Source organism: Lynx canadensis, chromosome A2, assembly GCF_007474595.2.
Source record: "Lynx canadensis isolate LIC74 chromosome A2, mLynCan4.pri.v2, whole genome shotgun sequence".
NCBI classification, from domain to species: Eukaryota; Metazoa; Chordata; class Mammalia; order Carnivora; family Felidae; genus Lynx; species Lynx canadensis.
In genome coordinates, this window is record NC_044304.2 from 2,492,905 (window position 1) to 2,518,913 (window position 26,009).

The 26,009-nt window shown below is 65.9% G+C and overlaps 2 protein-coding genes and 1 long non-coding RNA gene across 7 annotated transcripts; 2 read left to right on the forward strand and 1 right to left on the reverse strand.

The window, feature by feature from the left end:
* Positions 1-105: 105 nt before the first annotated feature.
* On the forward strand, positions 106-20,025 carry FZR1 (fizzy and cell division cycle 20 related 1). Of its 5 annotated transcripts, none has more exons than XM_030292280.1 (14): positions 106-298; positions 13,132-13,254; positions 14,564-14,689; positions 14,793-14,856; positions 14,944-15,071; positions 15,569-15,651; positions 16,001-16,184; positions 16,766-16,831; positions 17,322-17,424; positions 17,510-17,694; positions 17,813-18,046; positions 18,573-18,677; positions 19,288-19,389; positions 19,817-20,025. In XM_030292280.1, the coding sequence occupies exons 2-14, from the start codon at positions 13,186-13,188 to the stop codon at positions 19,856-19,858; spliced, it is 1,491 nt and encodes a 496-aa protein (XP_030148140.1). In that variant the 5' UTR covers positions 106-298; positions 13,132-13,185; the 3' UTR covers positions 19,859-20,025. The 5 variants fall into 5 exon arrangements, with proteins under 5 accessions (XP_030148140.1, XP_030148156.1, XP_030148161.1 ...); XM_030292296.1 differs by having other exon boundaries at positions 19,288-19,380; XM_030292301.1 differs by lacking the exon at positions 106-298 and having other exon boundaries at positions 13,134-13,254; positions 14,620-14,689.
* LOC115498987 lies at positions 880-9,688 on the reverse strand. The gene is made up of 3 exons (XR_003964045.1): positions 9,609-9,688; positions 3,357-3,364; positions 880-890 (listed from the first exon to the last, which is right to left on the reverse strand). It is a non-coding gene; the product is annotated as an uncharacterized LOC115498987 (long non-coding RNA).
* Positions 20,026-22,961: 2,936 nt separating the features above from the next.
* Positions 22,962-25,828, forward strand: CA2H19orf71 (chromosome A2 C19orf71 homolog). The gene is made up of 4 exons (XM_030292579.1): positions 22,962-23,533; positions 25,020-25,258; positions 25,352-25,477; positions 25,591-25,828. The coding sequence occupies exons 1-4, from the start codon at positions 23,442-23,444 to the stop codon at positions 25,764-25,766; spliced, it is 633 nt and encodes a 210-aa protein (XP_030148439.1). The 5' UTR covers positions 22,962-23,441; the 3' UTR covers positions 25,767-25,828.
* The last annotated feature ends 181 nt before the right edge of the window (positions 25,829-26,009 follow it).

Below are 26,009 nucleotides of genomic sequence, written 5' to 3' on the forward strand. Positions count from 1 at the left end.
GTAGGAGGGCGTGGCGCGGCCCGGGCGCGAGGCCCGGGCGCGCGGGGGCGTGGCGGGCTGGCGGCGGTTACGCAGCGCGCCGGCGCGGGGGCGTGGCCGGCCACGGGAGGCGGCCGCGGCGGAGGAGGGCTCAGGGAGGGCCGCGAACAGCGACCGCCGCCATATTAAGGAGCGCGGAGCCCGGGGTCCCGACAGCGGCGGCCGCGGCCGACCAGTGGAGCTGCGGGCGGCAGAGGCCGGCGCGGCGCTGCGCCGGGAGAGACGGGTCGGCGGAGCCAACGGGGGACCGGCGAGCCAGGTGAGGCGGCCGGGGTCTGAGGACCCGCCCCCCGGCCCGAGCCGCGACCCCCCGAGCCGGGCGGGGCCCGACGGCGGCGCGGCCTACCCGGGTCCCCCGACACCGCGCCTCGGCCGGGCTGCGGCCCCCGCGCTCGGGGCCCCCTCCTGGAGCCGGCCAGACCTCCTGAACGCCGCCCCCCAGTGCCCAGCTAGGCCCGCGGTGACCTCAGCATCTCGCTCCCGTCTCACCCCCAGATCCGGCCCTGCGTGACCGCCCCAGCCCGAGCCACCTGCGACCCGAGACCTGACCCCCCGCAGCCGGCGTCCGGGGTCCGCTCATAAACGGGGTCGAGCTCTGTCTCCTTAAGCCGGCGTTCACCCTCGAAAATAGCCATTGATCACCTCTGGCCTGTCAAACCCGCTTCCTCCAAACCGGGACCGTCCCAGCTCAGGCCCTGCCCAGATTTCGGCTGCCCCCATAGCTGTCACGACTCACCCCGGCTCGAACCGGGCCCCCTCCCCCCATCCAGTAAAATACAACCGGAGCCGTGTGGACCTGAAAGCGAGTAGACGGAGGTGTGGGGACCCTGTGGTCTGGGCTCCCCGTCGTGCTCGCCGCCTCCCCCTGCCTCTCGGTTCTGGCACACCCAAGCTCTCAGGCCCGGCTGCTTCAATGCATAAGTGTCCCCTTGCCCCCCGCCCCCCCCGCCCCCATCCAGCCGGAGTCAAGCTCTCCATCTGGGCCCTGACCCCACCAAAATCTGAGCCCGGCTGCGCCCCGACCCCGGAACATCCTGCCTCTTCCTGTGAGCCCAAGCCCCGCCACCCCGGAGCCCCCAAGTGTGGAATGTTTCTCCCCATCAGAGCGTTTCCCCCTGCTGAAAACTGCCGACCCGTGCCGGTTGGTCCTGCACTGGCTGGGCCCACCCCCAGCCCAAAGCCTGAGACTCCCCGCTCTGCCGCCTGGACCCGTTTAGTTTTTCACCCGTTCTTTCCCCCCACCAAAATCATCCCCTCTTTCAGGCGGCCTGTCAGGCTGGGAACTGGTCCCCCTCCCACCCTTCGCTCTGGTCGGCAGAGTGATGACCTCAGGCCTCTTGCTGGTGAGGCTGCACCAGTACCCCCCCCCCCCCCGCCCCAGCTTCTTACCACGCTTTGCATGAGGATGATTTGCCCGAAGAAAAACAATCCACAACATACCCAGCTGTGCCTCTTACCCCAAATTGGGGACACGTGAGAGGGTGTTGAACTGTAGGGGGTTGGGTGTCTCTCCTGGAGGAGGTGGGGGGATTTGCACACTAGAAGCTGACGAGAGCCTCTGGGGCCCGTCCCCCGAGTGGCGCGCTGCCCCCAGCTCGCATCCTAGCCTGTTCATCGTGCAGAGTTTCTCGTGGGCCGTCTTGGCCCCTGGTGCCGAGGGCGCCTTCCGTGTGAGCCGAAACCGGCCCGCGTGCCTGCGAACCTCAGAGTGTAAGCAGTGTGGGCGGGCCCGCCGCATGGCACTTGGCCCAGCGAACGAGGATATGGGCTCCCCCCCCCCCGCCCCGAAAACAAGGGCTCTGGTCTTGGGACAGCTCATGGTTCAAGGGACAGCTGCCCGCTGGGGGGAGGGCAGTGTCCAGGGAGTTAGCTGTGCTGCCCCTTTGCCCCTGGGACTGTTCCCCCGGGGAAATCTCCGACTCCCGTGCCCTAGCCGGTGGTGGCGGCTGTTTCGGGCTAGGGGAGAAGCGCCTGGAAGCAGATGGAAAAGCGATGAGTCTTCAGAAGCTGGTCGGCCTGGGTTTTCACACCAGGTCCTCTGTTTCAGCAGGAAACGTCCCGCCACTGTTACTTGTTGGGCCTCTGTCTGGCGGGGTCTGGATACCAGGGACTTCTGGGTTTGGGGGTCCACAGGAGCGTTGGTTGTGGGGACCTTTCCCGGGGTAGCACTGAATGGGGTGAGGATCCAAATCGTTCGGTCTGAGGGGGCGAGCCTGGAAGCTGTGGGAGTCGTGTGTGAGCATCAGGGGACTTGGTGTTCTAGGAACCAGCAGGATCGCGTACCCTTGTAATTGTCTTCCGGAGACGGGTGGCCGTCTGGCGACCTCTGTGGTGATCGGGACACACGCTGATCTGGGATCAGTGATCCGTGGTGCTCCTGGCATCCAGGGGGTGGGGGTCAGCGACGCTGGCTGCCCCACCCCACCACCCAGTGCTCAGCATGGCCCCAAACATCAGCAGTGTCGAGGGGGGACCGTGAGCCCTGGAGGGCAGGGACTCTGTCCCAGAGCCTGCGCGGTGCACCCGGTGAGGCTGGAGCGTGGGAACGCCGGCTCGAGTGGGTGCTGGAGGCGGGAGGGGACTGATGGACCGAGGGAAGGGTGCGTTTGGCCCGTCCCGGGAGCTGGCACCAGGGCCGGTGCCCTGCAGAGCCGGAAGGGACTACTTGGCCGCCCCTCTTCGGCCCAGCATCTTCCTGCCGTCCAGTTTCTGAGCCACCACAGGCCGCGGTGGCCTCCCCCTTGTCAAGTCCACTGTCACCACGCGGGCCACCTCTCGCTGCACACTGCCCGAGATTGGGTGCACCACGGAGTGGCCGCGGACGCTGGGTGGTTTGGAGCCAGGCGCGTGCGGCAGCACCTTCCTTCGGTGGCCAGACGCACGTTGAACGCTGGGACTGCTTCCTCGGTGTGGCGTTGACCTTCTGGTCAGCTGTGGACAGCTGTGCATCCTCGTGTCCTTGGCAGGTGACCCCTTTCCTCCTCCTCTGGCGTCCTCACCTGATACCGGGGCAGGAGCACGCGGGACGTGCCGCCGGCCCCCGTGCCATCCTAGTCCTCGAGCGCCGTGCCTGACACATGCACCCTCCCTCCCCCCGAAAAAGCGGACTCCGCTGTCCCCCTGGCTTCCTATGTCTTTCCCTTCAGGAGGCAGCCTCCCTTTCCATATTTGTTTGCTCGACCTTTGTTGGTAACGGATCTATTCAGATACGGTCCCCTCTCCGTGTGAGTTACTGATTTAAACCATGCAATTGAGAGGTTTTTCGGCCTGTGTACCCATCACCAGATGGATTCTGGAACATTCTCACCACTCCAGACAAGCCCCTCTTCCGTCAGTCGTCAGTCCCATGCCCTTTGCGGCCCTGGCACCCGCTACCCCACTTTGTGTCAGGATGAGCCCGTTCTGCACGTTTCACACCCGCGGACTCACACCCCGTGGGGCCTCTCGTGTCCGGTTCCCTCGCTGAGCGGTCGTGCGTTCAGGGTCCGTCCGCGGGGCGGCGGGGTGTGGGCGACTCTCGCTCCTGCTCGAGACCAGGTGACGTTCCTGTGTGTTGGCTGGACACGGTATGTGTGTCCACTCACCAGTTGGCGGACGCTTGGCTGTTTCCACCTTTACCTGTTCCGGTCAGAGCTGCTACAGACAGTTGAGCACAGGCTCTCGTGACCGTTGCTTTTGATGCAACCGAGATGCCGCTGTGCTGTGTGCGCGCGTTCTTGCTGGGCACGGGGGTTGACTCCCTGTCCTCGTGCTTTGCTGGAACCCCGAGGCTGGCTCCTGAGCTCCAGCCCCACGGGGCCAGCGCCAGTCACCGTCCCCTGGGGGTCCTGCCCGGCACCTGGGGCGAGTTAGCCCCGAGGAGGTCCCGCTTGTCCTCTGACCGTTCCCTCCCCAGCCTCACGTGGGATCCCTCGTGCCTGTCTTCCCCCATCCTCTCAGGACCACCTGCTTCCCCACCCGGCCGGGCCAGGCACTGTCGGGTCCCCCTGGGTCCCCCCTCCTCCACACGACACTACCATTCAGTCCCGAAGGCACGTCTCATCATGTGGCTTCCTCTTCCCTGGCCTTCCCATCTCCCCCACCACTGGCCCAGGAGACTGTTCTTTGGGCCTTCGCTGTCCACTTCTTCCTGCCCCCAGCGCTCTCCTTACACCCGGCCCTCCCAGACCTCTGTGCGCTTGTCTAAAGCAGCAGACCCCTCCAGATCCTCCTGCCCTTTTTTTTGCACATGCTCCTTCCGGAGTAGATCGGGCCCAGAAACCACCGATTTGTGCAGGAGGCGTCAGGTTATATTTGCACAGTGTCCTAGATAGAGAGATAAGGAGAGGCCGGGGGTGGGGGGCGGCGGTGACGGAGGGAGCAAGGGAAGGGGCAGTCTGCCGCTCGGAGGGGGTGCCTCCACTTACCCAAGGCCGCACGGCAAGAGAAAGGTCAGCACTGCTCTCCTGAGCCTGAGGGAAGCCACACTTCCCTCTACAGATTCCCCCAAACCGGGGGCTCTCCACTGGGGGCAACGTCCGGCGTGTTTGTGGTTGTCACGCTGGGGGTGTTCTGGCATTAAGTGGGTGGGCCCGGGAGGCTGCTCAGCCCCCTGCAGTGCCCAGAACGCACCCACCCCCTAGAACGTGCCTGGTCCCAGTGTCTGCAGTGCCAGCAGCTGGGTTGGCGGTCCCTGCCCTAAACGTACTAGGTTTAGGTCTTCCTTCTGCCCCCATCTGGGACCCATATGTGGGGTCCCTGGTCAGACATGTTGAGCACTTTCTGCTGCTCAAGGCCGCCTGTGAGGGGGTGAGCTCCCTGTCCCTGCAGGCATGCAAGCAGGCTTCATCTGAACCCCTTTAAGGCCTGGTCCAGCCTTGAGATCTGGCCCTGTGACATAAACCGCAGTCTCAGTCGTGTAAATGATCGTAAATCGCCTGCTGCTGTTGCCAAGTTGTCCCTCCCTCACGTGGGGTTTGCATCCTCTGGGCTGCTGCCGACCCCGGTGCCCAGAGTGGTAGACGAGAGGCTTCACCTCGGCACTTCTGAGGCTTAGGAGCAGCAGGGCTCACCCGGGGTGCCAACGGTGTGGCCGTTTCCACGGGGTCAGAGGGGAGAGCCTCCGGTCCAAAGGCCATGTCCTCTAGACCGTCAGCCCCCGGAGGGCGGGACTCCTTGTGTCAGCCCCAGGGTCTGCCTGCACAGAGCGGGGAGTCAGCTTAGCTGAGAGAACGGATATACGCATGGGTGCTGGAATGTGTTTTCGGGGGGCCCCCACCTCCAGGCCTCCCCAGAAAGAACTTGCCTCTGGTGCTGATTCGCGTCAGCCCCCAGAGGGGAGGCTCGTTGCTTCCCTGTCGTATGTGTTAGGCTCAGCCCTTTTTTTTTTTTTTTTAATTTTTTTTTTTACGTGTATTTATTTTGAGAGAGAGGGAGACAGACAAAGTGTGAACAGGGGAGAAGCAGAGAGGGGGAGACACAGAATCCGAAGCGGCTCCAGGCTCTGAGCTGTCACCACAGAGCCCAGTGCGGGGCTCGAATCCACAAGCAGTGAGATCATGACCTGAGCCGAAGTCGGACGCCCAACCGACTGAGCCCCCCAGGCGCCCCGGGCTCAGCCCTTTTTGATTCCAGCTCCTCTGGGCTTTGTCTTTGGTGTCATGAGACGTGAGGGACCGCTAGCCCATCGTGTTCCCTCCACGGGTGGGAGCTCTCTCTTCAAAGGGCCCATTCTGTGCATCAGCTATTGGGAGTGCGAGAGCCTGCGTTCTGGGCCATGTCTGAAGGCCACGGCCAGCCCTCCTGCCTCCACGTAGCCCCATTTCTTTTTATTGACGACAGTCTTCCCTCCTCTTGGAGCAAGACCCATTCTCCTTACCTGCAGCCTCAGTGAGGGAAGAGAAGGGGCCCCACCTGGCCACCCGGCCGACAGCTGCGGTCAGGAGCTCACTGGAGCAGTGGCCGCCCAGGCACCCCCCCCCCCCCCGTGCCATACAGCCCACACACACTGCGGAGGGAGGAACAGGAAGCCGGCACATGGGGATGTGTTGTGCACCTGTCGCTGAGCCCGTGGGATCAGCCAGCACCTCCTAGCATCTCCTTTGAGTCAGGCACCCTCCTAGCTGCTTCGCGGAAGTCACGTCCAGTGTTAGAGCAACACAGGTGGTGTTACCCATTCACCCGCTTCGGAGAGAAGTTACTGGGCCAGTAAGAGTGGAAGCCAGGACTCAAAGCCAGGTGTGTCCCTCTCTGAAGCCCCCCTTTTTCCAGTGTACCTTTCTAGGGCTATATGGTATTTAGGTTTCCTGTAGTGGTGGGGGCGGGGGGTCGAGGGGCTGGTCCCCAGCTTGCCTGAGCCGAGGCCGGGACAGCAGAGCCAGAGGCTCCCACGCGAGCAGAAAATTAGACAAGTCCTCCTTCTTCCAGTTGGGTCTTTCTCATGTGCTACTTCCTCGGTCCCTTGGAGAATAGCTGAGAGTAACACATCCGGGCCCCAGGCCCCCCACGGGAGCCTCTCCTCTTTCTCAGGAGGAAAGCACCGGAGCTGGGTAGTCTGGGAGCACTGCCCCCCCCCCTCCAGATCTCCTGCCGTCTCCGCCTGTATATCTTCAGACAGCTTGCATGTTCCTCAAGGTTTCAGGGGCCCTGTGAGAGGTTGTGCCCCCTGGTGACCGTTCCCAGGGAGTCCCCAGCCATTTATCAGTAAATCCCTACTTGGGGGATGGTTCCCGCTAGAACGGACCAGCAGATACGCACCCGTGAGAGGATGCCCCCTCCAGAGCAGGCCTTTGAGCTCTAGGTGGCCGGCTTGCTCGGGTGCTGGGCCTGGGACCCCCTCACCTGGGGGAGTGTCGTGATCTGAGCAGCCATGGGCAGGCGGGGTGAGCACAGGTAAGTCCGAGCCGGACTTGCCCAGGTAGGACCCAGCCCCCCGGCCCACCAGCCGGGTCCTCCTCTTGAGGTGGAGGCGGGACACAGTTAAGTACAGGCTCGAGCGGTGCTGGCCCGCGGAAGGCCCCAGGCGGGACCCGCTGCCGTCATTATCCCACAGGGCCGGGAGCAATGTCCTGTTCACGCTAGGACCCCGGTGGCGCCCACATAGGACGTAGCCGAGTGGGCGTCCATAGGCTGCCTTCCTCGTACCCCGTGTGGGTAGCCAGTGCCACCTGACCTCACCTGGCCGCTTCCCCTCCAGAAGCTGGAGTTAGCTGCACCCAGGACCACTGTGCCGGCACACGCTGCCTGGTGTAGAGGACATCTGGTAGTCGTGACAGGGAGAGCCTCCGGTATAAGCCCATTTTATAGGGGAGTCCCGTCCAGGCTATAGTCCACCCTCGAGATACTGAGTCACGAAACGTTTCGTTTTTCCTGGGGCTTCCTGAAGAGCCTACAACATCTAAGTGCAGGAGAGACTGGTTTTTTCAAGATGAGCAAGACTTTGAAGGATTGTGAAATTTGGCGAGCGAGCGGAGAGCTTCTGTCCTGGGGGCCTGGGCTCGGCATGAACTTGGTGGGGGGGGGGGATGTTGCAGCGTGGACCCTGCTGTACCAGGCCCAGAGAAGAGGCCGTTCGTTTGCATGCCCTGCTCCTGGGGTGCCCTCCACGGCTGCACCCCTGCTGGGGGAGGCTTTGGAGGCGATCGCGGGTGCCTCGAGCTGCGTCATCGGTCCTTGCTGACACCAGGCCTGGCCCGTGTGTCCCGTCGTGTCCCTCATCCGCTAGCCTCCCTGGCCCGGCACCATGACGTTCTTTGGGGCATCCTGGGCACTGAGGGCACTGGGCAGCGTCCCCAGCCCCCACTCCTCGAGGCCAGGAACACCCCAGTCGTGACAGTCTTGACAGACACACGTGTCGACAGACAAACGTGTCCCCAGGACCTGCCCAGTCTGAGGCCCCTGGGTCACACCTGGAGTGAGTGCCTGGTGGGGCGGAAACCATGGGAGCACCGCGGCCGCAGGGCTGGCCGTGCAAGGCCACGGGCTGGCGGGCTGCGGAGGCGGCAGGACGGTGCCACGGCCTTCGCCGCGGCCTGTCCTGCCACTGCCGCTGGGCTCGCTCTCAGGGAGGGCCGGCGATGCCTGACCCTCGCGGTAGCTGTGCGGGAACCTCACTGTCCTGTGAGGCGGCTGGGTGGCGCCTCTGTCCCGGGAGAGCAGGCTGGGAGGCTGAAGGCTCGTGCGAGGCGGTGGCGGTGGCGGAAGGTGAGCTCTGGGGGCCGCGGTGGAGGAGGAGGCCCCTTCCGAAGGGCTGGCGTGGTGGACGGGCGAGTCCCCCGGCGACGGTGCCCTGTGGAGGGGACAGTGGCAGCGAGGGGCCGAGGGCTCTGGCCCCCCTCACACCCGACACAACACCAGCCCGCCCGGTCAGCAGGGCGGCTCGCTGCTCCCTTCCCACCTCGGCTGGGGCTCGGCCCGGGTAGGGGAGCCCGGCCGCCGGGGGCCTGCAGACGGTCTGCGCACGGCGACTGCTCGTTAACGGGAGAATCACCGCACACACACACCCGCGGACGTCTTATTAGGAAATTCTCAGACTAGGGCAAGGGCGGCCGAGTGCTCAGTGCGCCGCCTGGGCCGCCGGCCGCATCCATCCCGCCTCCGCTCTCACGTGACACAGAATCCAAGAAGTACATGAGGAGCCCGGGGAAACCGGGCTCCTTCCTCTCTGTCCCCCACCCCCGGCCCCTCCCGAGAGCTGACCTGTGCTGCTGGCGTGTTCCCCAACCTTCTAGAAGCAGCTCGTTGGCCCAGTGCTGCCGTCACCTTCGGGGGTGGGGGGGGGGTCCCGGCTGACCCTCCTGCCGCCTCTCGTGGGGACATGAGCCTCACCGTTTGCTGTCACACGCGGCGCTGCCTTTGTGTTCGCGGTTTGCACACGCAGCCCGGAGTTCCTCCGGGGGAAATTCTTAGAAGTAGAGAGAGTGCGTCAGAAAGGATGTGCGTTTTAAATTTGGAAAGCAGCTGCCAAATTGCCTTCTTAGAAGTCGGGTTTCAGCTCCTGCCAAGGAGCACGGGTGCCTGTCTCCTCCCTACGCCTGCGCGGGCCTGGCGTGCGGGGCTGTGGGCCGGGCCCTGCTGTCCGCGTGGGGCCTGCCGCCTTCCAGCTGCGCGCGAGGGTGGGCGTCTCAGGAGCGCTGGCTGTGTTCACACCCTTCACGTCAGTGTCCTCCCGTGGGTGGCAGGTGTTTTTTCCGCTAGTGTCTTTTTTTTTTTTGAGAGCGAGAGGGAAGAAGGGCAGAGAGAGAGGAGAATCCCAGCAGGCTCTGCACTGTCAGCACAGAGCGGAACCACGGGACCACAACCTGAGCCAAAGTCAAGAGTCAGGTGCTTAAACCGACGGAGCCCCTCGGGTGTCCCTGTGTCGTCTTTCTAAATAAAACCGTTCGTGGTACGTCTTCCCTCGTAGACGCTTCTGGTTTCTCCTGAGCTGTGGCCTGGGCCCTGCCGTCAGTGAAACAGACCAGCCCTGCCGGCCTCATGGGGATCCCCCCCCCCCCCGGGGACATCAGCACGGTGGCTTTGGTCTGTGACTGGGGGGCCGTGGTTTCCATCGGAAGCTCGTCGGGGCTGGGAGGTTTAGCCCACAGTGTGACCGTTCCCCGAAAGCCCCGCTGGCCTGAGCAGCCCTGCTCGGGGAGAGCAAGGCAGGGGCGGTCACCGAGCACGTGGACCGAGCGTGGCCTTCACCGGTGGCCCCCAGGGCTCGCTGCCTGGCAGGCGGGCGGCAAGCAAGGCCCCAGTCAGGGCCCTCCAGGGTTGACTTCCGCACACAGTGGCCGAAGGAGGTCCTGCTGCCTCTGTGACCCTGGTTTACTCAGGACAGCTGACTGGCCCTGACTCCGGGAAAGTACCCGCTGATGGCAGAACTTACCAGAATGGAGCCGTGACTGTTCCTCTTTATGCCCCTTCTTCCCCGCCATAAACCCCACCCGGGATGCCGGCTCACCCTTGGGACTCCGTCCTCTGAATGGGAGTCTGCAGCCTGGACAGAAACTCGTACGGCCATGCTGCCCCAGGAGTGGTCACTGTGCCGAGGGCACACCTTGGGGTTCATCCTGGGGACTTCGGAGGTGGGCTGGAAGGGGTCGTCACCGCCCCCCCCCCCCCCCCCCCCCACCGCCAGAGAAGTGAGGGAGGCTTGAGGGACGCAGCCATCAGTCCCTGCTGGACTCTGTGACAGAGGAGCGAGACTGGTCTGGGGACCTTCTGCTGGACTACAGGGCACGTGCAGGGGGAGGGGGCCGCTCCCACAGGCTTACCCGAGATGTGGGCAGGGCTTTGCTCACAAAGCGGGAGGCCCGCCGTCTGGCCCCATGGGGACGATGGGGCCGGTGGACTTGAGAGGAACTCCAGGCCCAGCGGAGGGAGGACCCTGGGGGGCAGGTGGGCACGGGGAGGCAGGCCTCGGGGCAGGGCTCCTGCCCGTGACCCCACGTGAGCCTGCAGCGCCGCTGCCCCTTGCTCGGCCATCCCAGTTCGCGTGCACGAGGCGATGGTGCAGACACACGGGTCGTGAGGTCGTGCACGGGGAGCACGGGATCAAACGCGCAAGCCCGCTAACGTGCGTGGTGTGGAGCGCACCGTGGCGACTAGCGGCCACGCGCCTGTGCCTCCGAGTCTCACACCCAGCGGGCTTGGCTCTGGCTGAGTGTCCGTCCGGCTTTGGGCCTGGGCCACGCCAGGCTGGCCGTGTCCCGTAATTGCGGGGTGAGGGTCGAGGACTCGGTGGGCTCGTGCTGGTCCTTCTGCCCCGTGCTCTGCACGGTCTCCACCACAGGCCCAGGAACCCGTCAGAGAGGCCATCTGGGGCTGTCGAAGATAGGACGCAGGTAGGTGGGCCTGAGAACCTCGTGGTGTGGCCACGCCTGGAGAGGTGCGAGCGGTGGACCCCCAGGCTGGTTCCCTCCCAGGTGACGCCGAGCTCACACTGCCCCCAGGAGTCTCTTTTCAAAAGGGCGGATGTTCTCTTTAGTCCACTCTCTGTCTCTGTGGACGGCACTCCTCTAGGGACCCCCTGTGAGCGGGGACACACGGGACGTGTCCTCCTGCGCCTGTGTTCTCCAGGTCCACCCATGCGGTGGCCGGTGGCAGGGCGTCCTTCCTTTCCGAGGCTGGGTCACATTCTAGTGTGCGGGTGGGGCGCGTCGGGTTTATCCATTCACTCAACCTGTCGACAGACACTTGGGAGTCTTTCTCTCCTTGGTGATTACGAACAACCTAGAATAACGCCAGTTGGAGCTTTAGGGGACTGGTTTCTGTGCGGGTCTGTTTCCTTTCATTCCTCCCAGGTGCACACCGAAAAGTGGAATTATTGGGCTACGTGGCCCTGTGTGTGGGGGGACAGAGACAGAGAGGAGCCTATGGGGGCAGGGGCAGGGAGTCCGTGTTTCCTGGGGACGGAGTCTCAGCTTGGGGAGATGGAAAGTTCTGGAGACAGATGGTGGGGGTGGCTGCACGACTGTGTGTGCTTGAAGCCGCTGGGCTGTGCACTTAGAAGTGGTTAGGGTGGTACATCTTATGCGTATTTCACCACAATTTTTTTTTAAAGCAAATGTTGACTTCTCCAGAGTGCTACCCCTCAGGATTCACAGACTTTTAATTTTGGGCCAGCCTTCGACTTTCTGGTTTTTGATCTGTCGTGAACCCGGGCTCCAGACAGAGCAGTAGAGCTCGCGGTGGCTCTGAGCGCATAGGGGGTCTGGGGCAGGGGGAGCGGGCGCGTCGCGAGGAGCTGCAGCCCTCTGAGCCCCCTCTCTGCCAGGCTCTGTCCCAGAAACACTTGCTTCAGGCCCCCCCCCCCATTTGCTCTGCGGTGCCCCTGGGGGAGGCAGGACTGGTGAACGTTTCATGTTGGTTTCTGGAAGCAGCCACTGGCTGCGGGCCGGTGTCCAGCCCCGCAGTGAGGAACATCCTCCTCCCAGAGGTGGCCACTCACCCCCGCCCCACTTGTGCTGGAAAGTGCACCGCCCTTTCCTGCGTCCAGGTGCTTTGCTTCTAGAACATTCTTCCGTCTCCCCCCTTCTCCTTTTCAGAGAAGCCTTCCGAGCTGGGCTGAGCCCAGTGGGAGGAGGGTGTGAGCTTTACAAATTCTGAACGGGCAGAGTTGAGCTGTTGAACCCCATCCCGCGTGTGCACATCCAGGTGCCTGCAGCTTGAGGACTGTGGCCCCGTTCGTGCATTAGGACAGAGGCTTCCTGGGGCGTCTGGGGGCCTCAGTTAAGCATCTGACTCTTGATTTAGGCTCAGGCCATGATCTCACAGTTCATGAGATCGAGCCCTGCGTCAGGCTTCGTGCTAATAGTGTGGAGCCTGTTTGGGATTCTCTCCCCCTCTCCCCCTCTCTCCTTCCCCTTTTCCCTTCCCTCTCCCCCTCCCCTCTCCCCTCTCCCCTCTCCCCCTCCCCTCTCCCCTCTCCCCCTCCCCTCTCCCCTCTCCCCCTCCCCTCTCCCCTCTCCCCCTCCCCTCTCTCCCCCTTCCCCCTCTCCCCCCCTCCCCCTCTCCTCTTCTCCCCCCTCCCCCTCTCCTCTTCTCCCCCCTCTTCCTCTCTCTCCCTCTCCTCCTCTCCTCCTCTCTCCTTCCCCTCTCCCACCCTCTCCCACCTCCCCCTGTGGGTGTGTGCACATTCTCTCTCTCACTTGAAACAAATAAACTTAAAAAAAGAAAAAAGGATATAGAAGCTTCCTCATTCAAGGAGGAATCCTCGCTGGGACCACTTTGACGCTTGCCCAGCCCCCACCTCGGGGTTGGACATGGTCTGAGGGTGGCTTGTGGCCTCGGAGGGTCTGAAGCAGGAAGGCGACATGGTGGGTGCATGGGAAGGAGGGTGGCCGGAGGGCAAGCTCCAGGACCCAGACTTAGATGACAGAGTTGCACTAAGCAGGACAAAGGCCGGGAGTCCTGGCGGAAGGTCCCTCAGAGCAGCCGCCGTCCTCCCTGTCACAGCCGCCTGTGGTTTCCACGGCCTGTGGGGTATGCCTGCCCCACCCCACCCCACCCCCCGGCTCCTGGGAGGAAGTGGAAGGCCTTGGCCATCACTGTGGAGTTCGCTGTGGTCACCGGGCAGTGGAGGGGGCTGCTGCCCACCGGCACTGACCTCTGCTGCCCTTCCTGCCCCAGGCTGACCCGGGCCGGCTGACCTTGGCCGGCGGGCTGTGCCTGCCCTGCGTCGCCATGGACCAGGACTATGAGCGGCGCCTCCTCCGGCAGATCGTCGTTCAGAACGAGAACACGATGCCCTGCGTGAGTACCGGGCGCCCTGCCCCCACTGGCGCCGGCCGGGCCCCCGGGGTGGCGGGGAGCAGCCTCTAGAGCGCTGGGTGCCGGGCCGGCGAGAAAGCACGTCCTCCCGCGGGCCTCCCAGTGGCAGGGGCCACACGCCAGGAGTCCCCTCCTCGGGCTTCCCGCGTGCCTCCTGCTGCTGGGCCCACAGGGACGGTCAGCTTCCAGACCCCTGTTCCCCGGGCCACGCCCGGGACCGACTGCAGGGACGAGGGAAGGTGAGCTGCTCTCCCAGTTTCCAGAGAGGGAGCCGAAGGGCCTGGGGTCTCAGACCTGTGGGGCGGGCCTGACCGGGCAGAGCCGTGGCGGCAGCTTGAGGTGGCCCTGTCCTTATCTGCGGAAACTCAGCAGAGGTTTGGGGAGGCCTCTTTTCCCGACCCCACCCTCTCAGCCACGCCATCGCGGGCTCCTGACGTGTCACGGGCTGTGCTCACCGCTCTTCTCAACGCTCTCAGCTCTGTGCCGGGCAGTTGAGGCCTTCGCCCGTGCTGTCACAGGGCCACGCTCGTTCTGGGGGTCCCGTTGAGGAGTCCTGCCTCCCCAGCTCCTGCTGTGGCCGGCAGTCCTCGCCTTCACGTCCCCCTCTTCTGTGTGGGTCTGTGTCTCTGACTCTTAGGACACCAGGCGTAGATTTGGGGCCCGTCCCACCCGGGGTGGCCTCGTCTTAACTGGGTCACACCTGCAAAGATGGTGTCGAACGAGGTCACATCCCGGGTGCGGGGGTGGGGACGGCTCGAACTTCAACCCGTCCTTCTGGGGGATGGGGGGGATGTATGTAATCCAGCCCCCCGCAGGTCCCTTAGAGGGAAAGGACCCTCCTGGGACAGTTCAGAGGGCCGGGCCGGTTTCCTGGGAGCAGGGCCCCCGCATCCGTGCGCCGGCTCCGGCGGGGGAGTCGTGCTTCTGTGGGAGACCGTCCTTGCCTGACGGAGATGGGGCCCGAGGAGCAGCAAGGTGTCGGGTCCGTCGTGGTGGCTTGGAAGCGAACAAAGCCCCGTGGCGGGCGCCTGTGCTCTCGGGCTGCCCCGTTCTTGAGAGTGTCGCCTCCCCAGCTGGGAGGATACACTGAGGCCCGCCAGCAGCGTTCCGGCCCCCGCGGCTCGCATGTCAAAATGGTTCACCTCGGCTGCTCAACCTGCTGGTTCAGCGGCCAGAGGCCTCGCGCGAGGAGGCGGGGTAGGCCTGGCCCAGGGTCTGAGAGGAGAGGCTGGCCTTGGTGTCGCGCACTGGGGGGCTCTCAGGCACCAGCCCCGCCCTGCCATCCTTCCAGGTCGCAGAGATGCGGCGAACCCTGACGCCCGCCAACTCTCCCGTGTCCTCCCCCAGCAAGCACGGAGACCGCTTCATCCCCTCGAGAGCCGGTGCCAACTGGAGCGTCAATTTCCACAGGATCAATGTGCGGGCCGCCCAGAGGGCGGGGGAGGGGGGAGGGGGGCCGGGGGAGGGGGCCGGGCGGGTGGCTCCAGCTGACCCGCCTCCTTTCCCTCCGTTGCCCGCAGGAGAATGAGAAGTCTCCCAGCCAAAATCGGAAAGCCAAGGACGCCACCTCAGACAACGGCAAAGGTCAGGGGTCACACCCTGTCTGGCCCCCTGCCCGCCCCCCCGCCCCCCCGCCCCCTGCCCCAGGCCTTATAGAGCCCCCGCCCACAGATGGCCTGGCCTACTCCGCCTTGCTGAAGAACGAGCTGCTGGGAGCCGGCATCGAGAAGGTGCAGGACCCGCAGACGGAGGACCGAAGGCTGCAGCCCTCCACGCCTGAGAAGAAGGGCCTGTTCACGGTGAGCACGCCCTCCCTGCCGGCAGCGTGCAGCACAGGCCCTCTGCAGGCTGCCCGGCTCGGCCCCCCACGCTCGGCCTGTGCTCACCCCGGGAGCCGCCGGGCCCCATGCCTCGAACGGGGGCTTTGCTCTCCTGCTGCTCCAAAGGCAGTGCTGGGGCAGGTGCCAGGTGCCCGGTCCTGAGGCTGGGGGCAGCCGTAGGGCAGTGTCGGGAGGAGCCTGGCTCGGGTCTCTTGACGGAGGGCCGGCAGGCTGGCGGCCAGCGGGGCAGGGGGAGGCCGGCACCGGGCAGTCGCTGTCCAGAGGAGGCCTCAGGCGTGAGGCCTGCTTTGCTTCTCGGGATCCCTGGAACCCGGGCCACGTCTCCGACCCGAGGGCTCGCCTCGCACTCCGGCCTGGCCACCGGCAGCGCGGGGCGCCAGGGCCCCGGGTGTGAGGTCCCCGGGCTGTGCGGCCGAGGCTCTGCTCAGCTGGGGTCCCCCCTTCCCTGCCTCCAGTATTCCCTCAGCACCAAGCGCTCCAGCCCCGACGATGGCAACGATGTGTCTCCCTACTCCTTGTCCCCCGTCAGCAACAAGAGGTGAGTCTAGGCCTGTGGGGGCTGGAACAGGGCAGGTGGGCAGCCAGGCGGCGCTTGGGAGCCTAGCTTGGTCCTAGAACTGCGCACGGGGTACAGAGGCGGCTCAGGGGGACCTTCCTCAGTGGGGACGCGCTTCGGGCTCAGTGGCGCCGGGCCCAGACGGGTGTCAAGGAGGGCTCCCCGGAGGAGGTGCCGGGCAGAGGGCGTGGTGTGGCTGTCAGAGCTCAGGGCGGCCCAACGGCCGGCGGTCACCACCCATAGCCGTGGGGTCACGTGAGTGGCAGGAGAGCACGAGGGGGAGCCCACAGGTCACGCCAACGGCACCCCACGCGGTGGGCTCTCCCTGCAGTCAGAAGCTACTGCGGTCGCCACGGAAACCCACCCGCAAGATCTCCAAGATCCCCTTCAAGGTCCTGGACGCGCCCGAGCTGCAGGACGACTTCTACCTGAACCTGGTGGACTGGTCGTCCCTCAATGTGCTCAGCGTGGGGCTGGGGACCTGCGTGTACCTGTGGAGCGCCTGCACCAGCCAGGTGGCGCCAGGGAGCCAGCGCGCGGGGGTTGGGGGGGCTCGGGGGACTTTGGGGACCTCCGGGGCCGGGGCAGCACCCCTCTGCCCTCCCCGGGGCCTCCCCTCTGCATGCACGCTGACCCGGGCGAGGCCCCCGGGCCCGGCCTGGCCAGGGGACCCCCCTGAGGGCCGCTTCCTCGGTGGCGGTCATCAGCAGCCACCCCACCAACCTGTCAGAGTAGCTGCCGGGGTTCGAGGCCTGCTCTTCTCAGTAGGCTGTTTTCGGGAATGAGACCAGACGCAGGCCGGGTTTCAAAGGGGCAAGTGAAGCCCCCTCGGGGGAAAGGGCCGCCCCTCTGCTCCCAGCAGCCTGTGGCCTGCCCCGGGGCGGTGGGGGAGGGGGACTTGAGCGCCCGCCCCATCTCTGTGTGGTCAGTTATCCCCATGCTGGTGTGTGTCCCCTCCTGGCCCACGGCGTCCCAGGCACCCCGGCCTCGTTGCCCTGGTGTTCGTAAGCCAGCGAACGGGTGCTTGGGAGGGTGGACGGGTGCACGGACAGGTGGCTGTGCATCCGCGCCCACCGACCGCTTCCCCTTTCCCCAGGTGACCCGGCTCTGTGACCTCTCGGTGGAAGGGGACTCGGTGACCTCCGTGGGCTGGTCTGAACGGGTCAGTACGTGGGCCCCATCCCCTAGCCGGGCGGAGTCAGGGAGATCTGACCCAGTCTTGCTGGCAGGGGCCCTCCCCGGTGTTGAGGGGGCTTTGGGGACCCAGAGGGGCCAGCAGCCGGCCTGGAGGTCACTTGTCTAATCTCCGGGGGTCTAATCTCCACCTGCACCCCTGCCTGTCCCCAGCCTGTAAAGATGGTTATGGTGACTCTGGGTCAGACTTGGTCCCCTGCACGCCTCTCCCCGCCCCCACAGCTGGCATGGCAGCCGCAGATAGAAACGCGCAGGTGTTTAGCCTGCGTGTCTACTGGATTTTGACAAACCGGTGCACTTGTGTGACCGTTCCCCCAGAAAGTTCCAAGGAGGGTGTCCTTTTGGTTCAAAGAAACCTGTAAAGAAACGGCCCCAAGGCCCTGCGGTGAGGAGGCGGAGGGTGAGGTCCCCGTGCCTGGGCCTGATGCCCACTCCCTCCCCCGTGTGCTCGGTCCTAGGGGAACCTGGTGGCCGTTGGCACGCACAAGGGCTTCGTGCAGATCTGGGATGCAGCTGCAGGGAAGAAGCTGTCCATGCTGGAAGGCCACACGGCACGCGTTGGTAAGAAGCCACCCGCTTCCCAGGGGGCAGGTGTGATTCCCGGGGCCGAGGCCTCAGCCTCCCTTGCCCTCTGCCTGGCCTCCAGGGGCGCTGGCCTGGAACGCTGACCAGCTCTCGTCCGGGAGCCGGGACCGCATGATCCTGCAGAGGGACATCCGGACCCCGCCCCTGCAGTCAGAGCGGCGGCTGCAGGGCCACCGGCAGGAGGTGTGTGGGCTCAAGTGGTCCACGGACCACCAGCTCCTCGCCTCGGGGGGCAACGACAACAAGGTAGGCACCGCGGGCCCCTCGCAGCCCTGGCCTCACCACGGAGTGAGGGCCGTGCGGGTTCTTCCGCCGGGGGCGGACTGTGGTGGCCTCCGGGGCCTCACAGCCACTGCCCCCGCAGCTGCTGGTCTGGAACCACTCGAGCCTGAGCCCCGTGCAGCAGTACACGGAGCACCTGGCGGCCGTGAAGGCCATCGCCTGGTCCCCGCACCAGCACGGGCTGCTGGCGTCTGGCGGTGGCACGGCTGATCGCTGCATCCGCTTCTGGAACACGCTCACGGGGCAGCCGCTGCAGTGCATCGACACGGGCTCCCAGGTGTGCAACCTCGCCTGGTCCAAGCACGCCAACGAGCTGGTGAGTGCGGGGCCGGCCAGGGAGGGCCTGCGGGGACACACGCGTGCGCCTCCCTCCTCGTCGCTACACGGCCTTCGGAGCCTCTCCGCGAAGAGCCAGGGGCAGAGGAGCCTGGGGGTGCGGGCAGGAGGCGGGGGAGGCAGGAGCCCTGGCCCCGCTGAGGCCTCCCATGGGGTCCTGAGTTCAGCCAGGCCCCCGCCACCCTCGTCGTGCAGACCAGAGGTGCCTGGATGTGCCCGTCCTTGACCCGGACGCCCACACCCCCACACCCCCACACCCCCACACCCAGTGCCCGCCAGAGAGGCTCCCGGGCCTGTCAGGCGCCGTGTGTCCCACTCTGTCCAGTCACCGACCAGAGTGCAGGGAGCAGGGGCTGTGACCGTGCTCTCTCTACCTCGTCACCTGTGGCCTCTGTACGTCTCTCGCTTGGCGAGTCTGAGGTGCCGGCTCAGATGTCCTTGCGTCTGGGACCCGGGCCTTGGAAGCGGGAGGCCCGGGTTCCGACAGCACCCTCTCCGCCCCCCAGGTGAGCACGCACGGCTACTCGCAGAACCAGATCCTGGTGTGGAAGTACCCGTCCCTGACCCAGGTGGCAAAGCTGACCGGGCACTCATACAGGGTCCTGTACCTGGTGAGTCTGCCCCACCCCCCCCCCGACCCCCAGCCCCCGGGTTCTGGGAGACGTACTGTGGCCGCCCAGAAACCACTGCCCTGCGCCCCGAGAGGCAGCGTGCGGCCCTGTGTCGGGGTTCCGCGGCCCGGGGGGCCTCCAGGACTGCACAGCAGGGCGGGCTCCTGTCCGCCAAGGTCACGTGGTACCGGCGGCGGGAACCTGCTGTGCTGCGCCTCTGCCCTCCGTCCCTCCCTTCAGCCGGGTGTCTCTGGAGACACACGCGGAAAGAAATCTCTGCGGATCTGGGTCCCGGCACTCACGTGATCGCTGAGCGTTTCACCAGACCACCATCTGTCAGGTCTTGCAGAAAGGTCCCCTCTCTTGCAGACCGCTCCATTTCTTTTCTCTTTTCGGAAGAAGACGTCTTGTGCTTCAGCCAACATACTCTTTGTCCCATCGCGCAGAAGAGCGTCTCCGGGTGGCGGGCAGGAGGGAGGCCGCCTGGGGTTTTCCCGAGAGCGCTCCGTCCGTGGCTCTGTCCGGCGGTGCCACGCCTGGTTCTGCGGTTCTGTCCGCGAAGCGCTGCCTGCGGGGCGTAGAGACAGTGGGGGTCTGTCTCCTTCCGCAGGCCATGTCCCCTGATGGAGAGGCCATAGTCACTGGTGCTGGGGATGAAACCCTGAGGTTCTGGAACGTCTTTAGCAAAACCCGTTCGACAAAGGTAAAGTGGGTCGGTATCAGTGCCAGCTGTTCCCCTGCGCGCGTCCCCTCACCTGTTCTGGGGGCTTCCCCTGCCCACCCCCCCCCCCCCCCACCCCCCCACCTCCCCACCCAGCCCCGTTCGTTCTGTTGGCCAGCATCTCCCTGGGAATCTCCTCTGTGGCCCCCCGTGGCCCCCCCCCACTCCTACATCGCTGCACATCCCCCACCACACACGAGGCGCTCAGAGCCTGGCCACCCCCTACGCGCCTCGGGGTGCCGGGGAAGGTGCCCACGCGGGCTCCTCTGGCCCAAAACGTCACGTCCCCTCCAGGCAGAACTTCCCAGCCCCGTGCGGCCCGGCGCCCAGCCCCGGGGGCCTGGCCGAGCGGCGGGCACTTCCAGAGAGGTAGCCCGGGGGGCCGCAGGCTCAGCGGTCCCTCCCGTGTGCCCCGCAGGAGTCCGTGTCAGTGCTCAACCTCTTCACCAGGATCCGGTAAACCCTCGGGCCTCTCTGTCCGGGTCGGAAGAGCACCGTCTCTCCTCGGCGTTCACGGACCCTCCCCTCTCCGGCACGCGGTCCCCGGAGGAAGCAGCCGGGGTGGGGCGGGGAGTCGGGCCTGGAGAGACCCCGAAGATTCTCATTAAAGCCTGATTGCGAACCCTGGCAGCCAGTGTTTGGGGCGGGGGCACGGCGGGCACCAGCAGGAGAGGGGCTCCCGCTCCCTGCACGCTGGGCGGCCCCGGCGGGGACCATCCGTTCAGCCACTCTGCTCGGAGCACGACGGACGCCTCCTGGGATCCAGCCTGCTTCTGTTCACGTCCATCGCTGCGTTGTCGTCGTCGTCCTGTCGTCCTGTCGTCGTCGTCGTCGGGCCTGCACGCTCTTCCTGAAGCACGCACTCGCCACCGCCGCTGCCTCCGCCCACACCTGCGGGACAGACAGCCGGACGCCTGGCCGGTCAGCTGAGGCTGGGCAGACGGCTGAGCTCGGCCCGTGGATCCGAGAGACACATCCGGCTGCCCGGCGTCTCGGCAGCTGTGCCCGTGACTCCACAGGCTCAGCACGGCCTCCGGCGCAGGCCCGGGGCAGGCTCCGTGCCAGGCGGTCATCTCGAGACGGACTTCTGCCCGAGGAAGACGAGTCAGGTCCATTCGTTGTGTCGTGCTCACCCCAACCCCCCGCTGTCCTGTCACTGCCGGGTCCCAGCCCCGCCTTATCCCCAAGCAGGACTCGGGCTCTTACAGCCTGGGGCAGAGTCAACCCTGAGGGCCGGGTCCTCCTCCCCGGTGCCCCCCGCACGCCCAGGTTGCCCCGTGGGGTCCCCACCCTCTGTTCCATTGGCCGTGGGGCGGCTGGGGGAGGCGGCCCTCCCCTCATGTCCTCTGCTCTGTCCCCAGCTGCACCTGGGCCCATCCCCTCCCGCCGAGGGAGGAAAGAGGGCCTGGGTGTGGCCCGGGACCTGAACAGCAGGCCCCTGTCCCTCCTCGGGTCGGTGGAGGGGTGGGTGTACTGGCACAGCGGAGCGGGCGGAGCGGGCCTGGGCTAGGCTGGGGGCCAGCAGTCAGGGCAGGGCCGCGCAGATCCCCTCCGCGTCCCGGTGGCCTTGTGCTCCCTTCTGTCAGCCGTGTGTGCATGTGTATATACGTACTCGTGGCTTTTGTTTAGATTTGGTTTTGTGTTTGTGTAGACGGGTCCCAGGAAAGTTGAGGGGTGGTGGGGGAGGAGCAGTGGCTCAGCCACTACAGTGGGGACGGCACCCGGCTCCCGACCAGCTGAGCCCGCCTGAACTGGGCGGGGAGGGGGGCTGCCTCCCTGCGGGGCCCGGCCGGGGACAGTGTACATAGATGTGTGTTTTGATTGGTTGAGTTCTTATTTTTGTTTTGAGTGGTTTTTTTAAGAAAACAACCCCGGCTCTGTCGCGCTGTCTGTCGCCTTGTGCCCTGCGGGAGCCCGGGAACCGGCTGTGCTCGTGTGGCTGTGCCGCCTGGGAGCTGGGACAGGGAGGTGCCCGGTGCACCGCTCGGGCCTCGAGTGCGGGGACGGGCACTGGGAGCGGAGCGAGCCTTGTTTCTTGTCAAACGCAGCATCGTTGTCATTAAACCGGTTGTGGGTTTACGCACTGCTGGGGCTGGCTCTCCATCTCTCTGGTCCCCGGCTGGGAGGGGTCCTGCGGGTCTGCACGTGCCCGGGACCGCAGGCCAGCCTGAGTGTCACAAACGGGCACAGGCGACTCGCCCTGGGCGAGCTGGCTGTGGAGGAGTCTCACGGGCAGGCTGAGAGAGGTGCCCGTGACCCTGGCTTCGTGGTCCCCCGGGGCAGAGGACATGGGTGTAGCCAGCCCTCGTGGCCCAGCCAGGGCACGGCCCTGCTGTAGGGGAGAGGCACCCACTCCTGGCTGCCATCCGGGAGGAGGAGGATGGGGCCGGAGGCGGTGGTCTGTGCCTGCACAGAGGAGGGGAGGGGCCGGAGGAGACGGGGGCCGTGGGACTAGGGGCATGGGGCCACATGGCAGCTTGTGGGTGGGGCAGGTGCTTCTCTCATCTCTATCTGGCCGGTGGGGAAACAGGCCAGTGGGTGGCGTCACTGGCCCAGCGTGTCACACGGAGTGCTGGGGGGCGGGGGGTGGGGGGTGAGATTTGTTGGTTGACCTTCCTTCGGGTGTAGCTTTTGTGAGAAAAGGGAAGGGGTGTGGTGGTGGTGGTGGACGAGGGGCAGGCAGGGGCAGCGAGTGAGGGGCAGCCAGAGGGGGAGCTGAGGACTCCGCGGGGACCGTGGAAGAGAGAGATCTGGAAGTGCTGGAGGGCAGCAGGAGGTCTTGGGGGTGGGGAGGAGGGCCAGCCCCGGCCAGAGTGGGGGCAGGACCTGGCAGGTCAGGGGGCCCCAGGGGTCTCAGAAGGGTGAGCCCCCTGCCGCGAGCAGGTGCCCACAGCGGGCACGCACCCCGGCCCCTCCCTCTAGGTGAGGAGCCCCGTCTGGGGCCGTGGGGACGAGAGAGACCGGACCACAGCACCTGCCTTCGTGGGCCTCCGCTGTGGCAGGAGTGGGACGGGACAGGGAGAAGCCCGTGTGGCTCTCAGTGTGACAGGTGGCGGAGGCCCTAGAAAATGTCACCTTCGAACCCGAGGCCCAGTGGAGCCTGGTGTTTGATCGAGGGCCCAGAGAGCAGGGGGCACCAGGGCGGAGAGCACAGTCCCCGCACAGCAGAGCCTGTGATGTGAGGGGAGGGTGGGGGCAGGTGGGGCGGGGCAGGTGGGGCCTCGGGGGCCCTTGGAGTTCACGTGTCTGTTATGTGGTGTATCTTGGAGCATATGTCGGTGATGTTTAGTACATTCACAAGGTGGTGCTGCTACCGTGTCTAGTTCCAGAACATTCCACCACCCCAGAAGACGACCCGTCCCCATCAGCTGTCACTCCCTGCCCCCTCCCCGGCACCCGGCCCCCACAAACCCCCTTCCTGTCTGTGGATGAGCCTGTTCTGGACGTTTCACATAAATGGAATCACACCCCGTGTGGCCTCTGTGTCTGGTTCCCTCCCCGAGCGTCGTGTGTTCAGGGTCCTTACGCCGGGCGGCGGGTGTGGGCGCCTCGCTCCTGCTCGTGGCCGAGGGACGTGCGTGTGCGCGGGGGACACGGTCTGTGTCTGTCGTGCCATTGAGGACTGTGAACTGAGCCGTGCACACACGTGTGAGGGTCTCGCTCCAAGTGGTGGGTCAGAAGCAGAAGAGGGACAGGGTGGGGGGTGAGGAGGGAGGGCTGGGAATGGGGGGGCCCGGACGGAGCTTCTGGAGAGGTGCAGCTGAGGGCACAGCCCGGAGAGCCCCACGTGAGGGTGTTCTCAGGGGGCCCAGAGAGGAGGTGGGAGCCCCGGTTTTACGGCCACCACCTGAGGCACATGCCTGCCTTTCGCCTGGTCCTCCCCCTCCCGGGGGAGGCATCCTGGGGCGGGGGCGGGTGGCGGCTGTCTGGATGGAGGCCAGCGCTGGCCAGTACCGTTGCCGGGACACCGAGGGCCTTTGTCGCTGTCAACAGTGGCCCCACAGGCCTTCCAGGCGTGAGCCCCTGGGGACCCAGAGGCAGACATGCAGACCCTGGCGTGGCAGCGGCCCGAGGCCGCCTGGCCCTACGTCCCCCAGGGGACCCTGGAAGTGGCATTCCCAGCACCTCTGTACAGGTGAGTGCGCGCCTTGCCCGCAGACCCCACCTCTGGGTTTCGGGCCAGACGGGATCTGCTGTGGCTTCTCTTGAATGTCGTCTTGAGTTTTGAGCGAAGGCACGCTGGTGTTGCTCTCTCCTCCCGCCTCCTGGCCCCCTCCTCCCCCCGCCTCTCCTCCCTCCCGTGCCCACGGCCAGAGCAGGGCGCCTGGGGAGACCGCAGGTCAGAGGCTCGCGTGGGCACCGCACACGCATAGCAAGCAGACCCCAGTTTGCTGCCGCTGCTCCGAGAGCCCGGGCTGGGGGCTCAGATTTGCCCTCCCCCGGTTCTGGAAGCCAGATGTCCGACCCCAAGGGGTCAGCAGGGCTGGTTCCTTCAGGGCCTGGGGGAGACTCTCCGTCACGCCCCCCGGCTCCTCGTGTCTTCGTGGCAGTTCTTGGCACCCCTCGAGGACGCGTCACCCTGACCTCTGCCCCATCTTCACGTGGCCTTCTCCGTGTCCAAACCCCTCCTTCCAAGGACACCGGGCGCGGCACCAGGGCCAGCCTAGCCTCCCGCTTCCCGGCTTTACAGCTGTGTCTGCTGAAACCCCGCCTCCTAATAGGGTTCCGTTCTGAGATTCCAGGTGGGTACGGAATTGGGAGCCCGCGTTGAGGACTGGGACCGTTTTCACGGTATTCTGCTACAAATCACGTGCATCTTGCAGTGTGGGGTACGCGAGATGGTCTTGAACTTCCCCTTGAGCGAGCGGCAGACCTGTCTGTCCATTTCCTGAGACAGATGTGCCGGCACCTACCAGGCTAATCCCCGCCCCCCTTCAGGAGCCATGCGGGCTTCTGGTTTTCTGGGACCAGATCTGTGCCTGCAGGCGCTGGTGAAAAAGCCTGTTGCCAGCAGCCCTGCGGGCACTGCCTCGGGCAGCTCAGCGGCTCAGAGCCCCTGCCCGTCGTGTGTGTGCGGGAAGGAGCGGCTGTCGAGGTTTCTGCTCAAGCAAGTGTGTGCGGCTTCGGCAGCTTTGGAGGTTTTTTTTTGTTTTTAATGGTACCACGCTGAGGCTGTCTTCTCTGCACCCTGGCCTCCGTTTCCTACACCGTCCCGTGCTCCCCCAGGGCCTTTGTATATCCACCTGGAGCTTGGTGCTGCGGCCTCCTCAGGGAAGCCGTCCTAATGCCCAGCCCAGGACGGGCTCTGGCCCCAGAGGCCGCCCGGAACAGGTGCTCCCCTTGTCCCCGCCCCCTGCGTCCCCAGGGAGAAAGGAAAGCCGAAAAAGTAAAAAGTTTAGTGAGGGTGCACGGAGGCTAGAGAGAAGGGGGCCACGAAGGGTCGGCCTCCTGCTCTGCCAGGCCTGGGGGGGGGGGGGGGGGTGTCCAGGCCCTTGCGCCCTCGATGCTGGCGACGCATGGCAGGGGGTAAAAAGGCCCATTCCAGAGCCAGCTGAGGCCCGGGGGGAGGGCAGGGGGGGCCACAGGCTCAGCCTCCTCCTCCCTGCCCTTAACCCCCTCAGCGATGACTGCCTGTCCCTGGAGGGGCCCCGCTGGACACCGGCCATCAAGCAGGCCACACGCTGGAAGTACACGCCCCTGGGGCGCGACGCAGCTGGCCAGCTGTGGTCCACCGGCCTAACCACCTCAGACCCCCGTGAGGCCTGGTACACGTTCCCGCGGGCCCCGGACAGCCCCTACCGGGAGGCCCACGGCCACTGGCACAGATGTCACAGCTGCCGGGAGCGAAGCATGCCCTCAGGTGAGTGCTCAGCCCGGTCTTGCCCCGCCACCGGGCCGGCCCCCCAGGGGAGGGCAAGGCCAGAGATGACCTCCTCTCCCCCCCACACCACAGCCTGTACCCAGCACCTCCGGGAGACCGCCTGGTACGACCCTGTCCTCCCTGCCCAGTCCAGGAACCCCGGCACACGGTGGGGGAGCACACTGTGGAGGGACAGACTCATCCGGGGCAAGGAGTACGGTGAGGACCGGGGGCCCAGAAATCTGGGGGAGCGAGGCCCCCGGACCGAAGTGGAGACTGCCCAGGGCCAGAAAGCGCGGGACAGGAGGTGACCTGGGTCCTGGTCCCTACAGTGGTCAACAGGCACCAATACCGGGTGGAGCCACCATGGCGGTCGGACCACGTGCCGTACCTGTCGGTGCCGCGGCGGCCGTGCTACACCACCCAGAGCTACCCGCGGTGGAGCCCGGAGCCTTACCGTCCCTCCACCAACCAGCGGCCCCCGCCCGCCCACCTGCCCGTTTGCTGATAAAGGTCACGCTGCCAGCACCGCCCCGCAGGGACCCCTGTGCCTCTGACACCACCCCACCCCCCCGACCCCGTGCATCTCTCCACTTCTGGGGCCTGGGAGGCTCTTGGGTGGCCAGGCGGCCAGATAAAGGGAGCTACTAACCGAGACCCTGGCGACCAGAACTCTGGGACGAAGGCAGATGGACCCCGGAGGCGCCGGCTGCCCCCTCCCCACTCCGGGCCCCGGGCACACAGCTGAGGC

What these genes read in the sequence shown, in the direction of transcription:
- FZR1 (XM_030292273.2), top strand. Translation starts at nt 14,398, where the DNA reads ATGTCAAAATGGTTCACCTCGGCTGCTCAACCTGCTGGTTCAGCGGCC. An exon ending in TCAATTTCCACAGGATCAAT is followed by an intron (nt 14,690 to 14,792) that starts GTGCGGGCCGCC and finishes CGTTGCCCGCAG; the next exon opens with GAGAATGAGAAGTCTCCCAG. An exon ending in GGAGCGCCTGCACCAGCCAG is followed by an intron (nt 16,185 to 16,765) that starts GTGGCGCCAGGG and finishes CCCTTTCCCCAG; the next exon opens with GTGACCCGGCTCTGTGACCT.
- CA2H19orf71 (XM_030292579.1), top strand. Translation starts at nt 23,442, where the DNA reads ATGCAGACCCTGGCGTGGCAGCGGCCCGAGGCCGCCTGGCCCTACGTC. An exon ending in GGAGCGAAGCATGCCCTCAG is followed by an intron (nt 25,259 to 25,351) that starts GTGAGTGCTCAG and finishes CCCACACCACAG; the next exon opens with CCTGTACCCAGCACCTCCGG. An exon ending in CATCCGGGGCAAGGAGTACG is followed by an intron (nt 25,478 to 25,590) that starts GTGAGGACCGGG and finishes TGGTCCCTACAG; the next exon opens with TGGTCAACAGGCACCAATAC.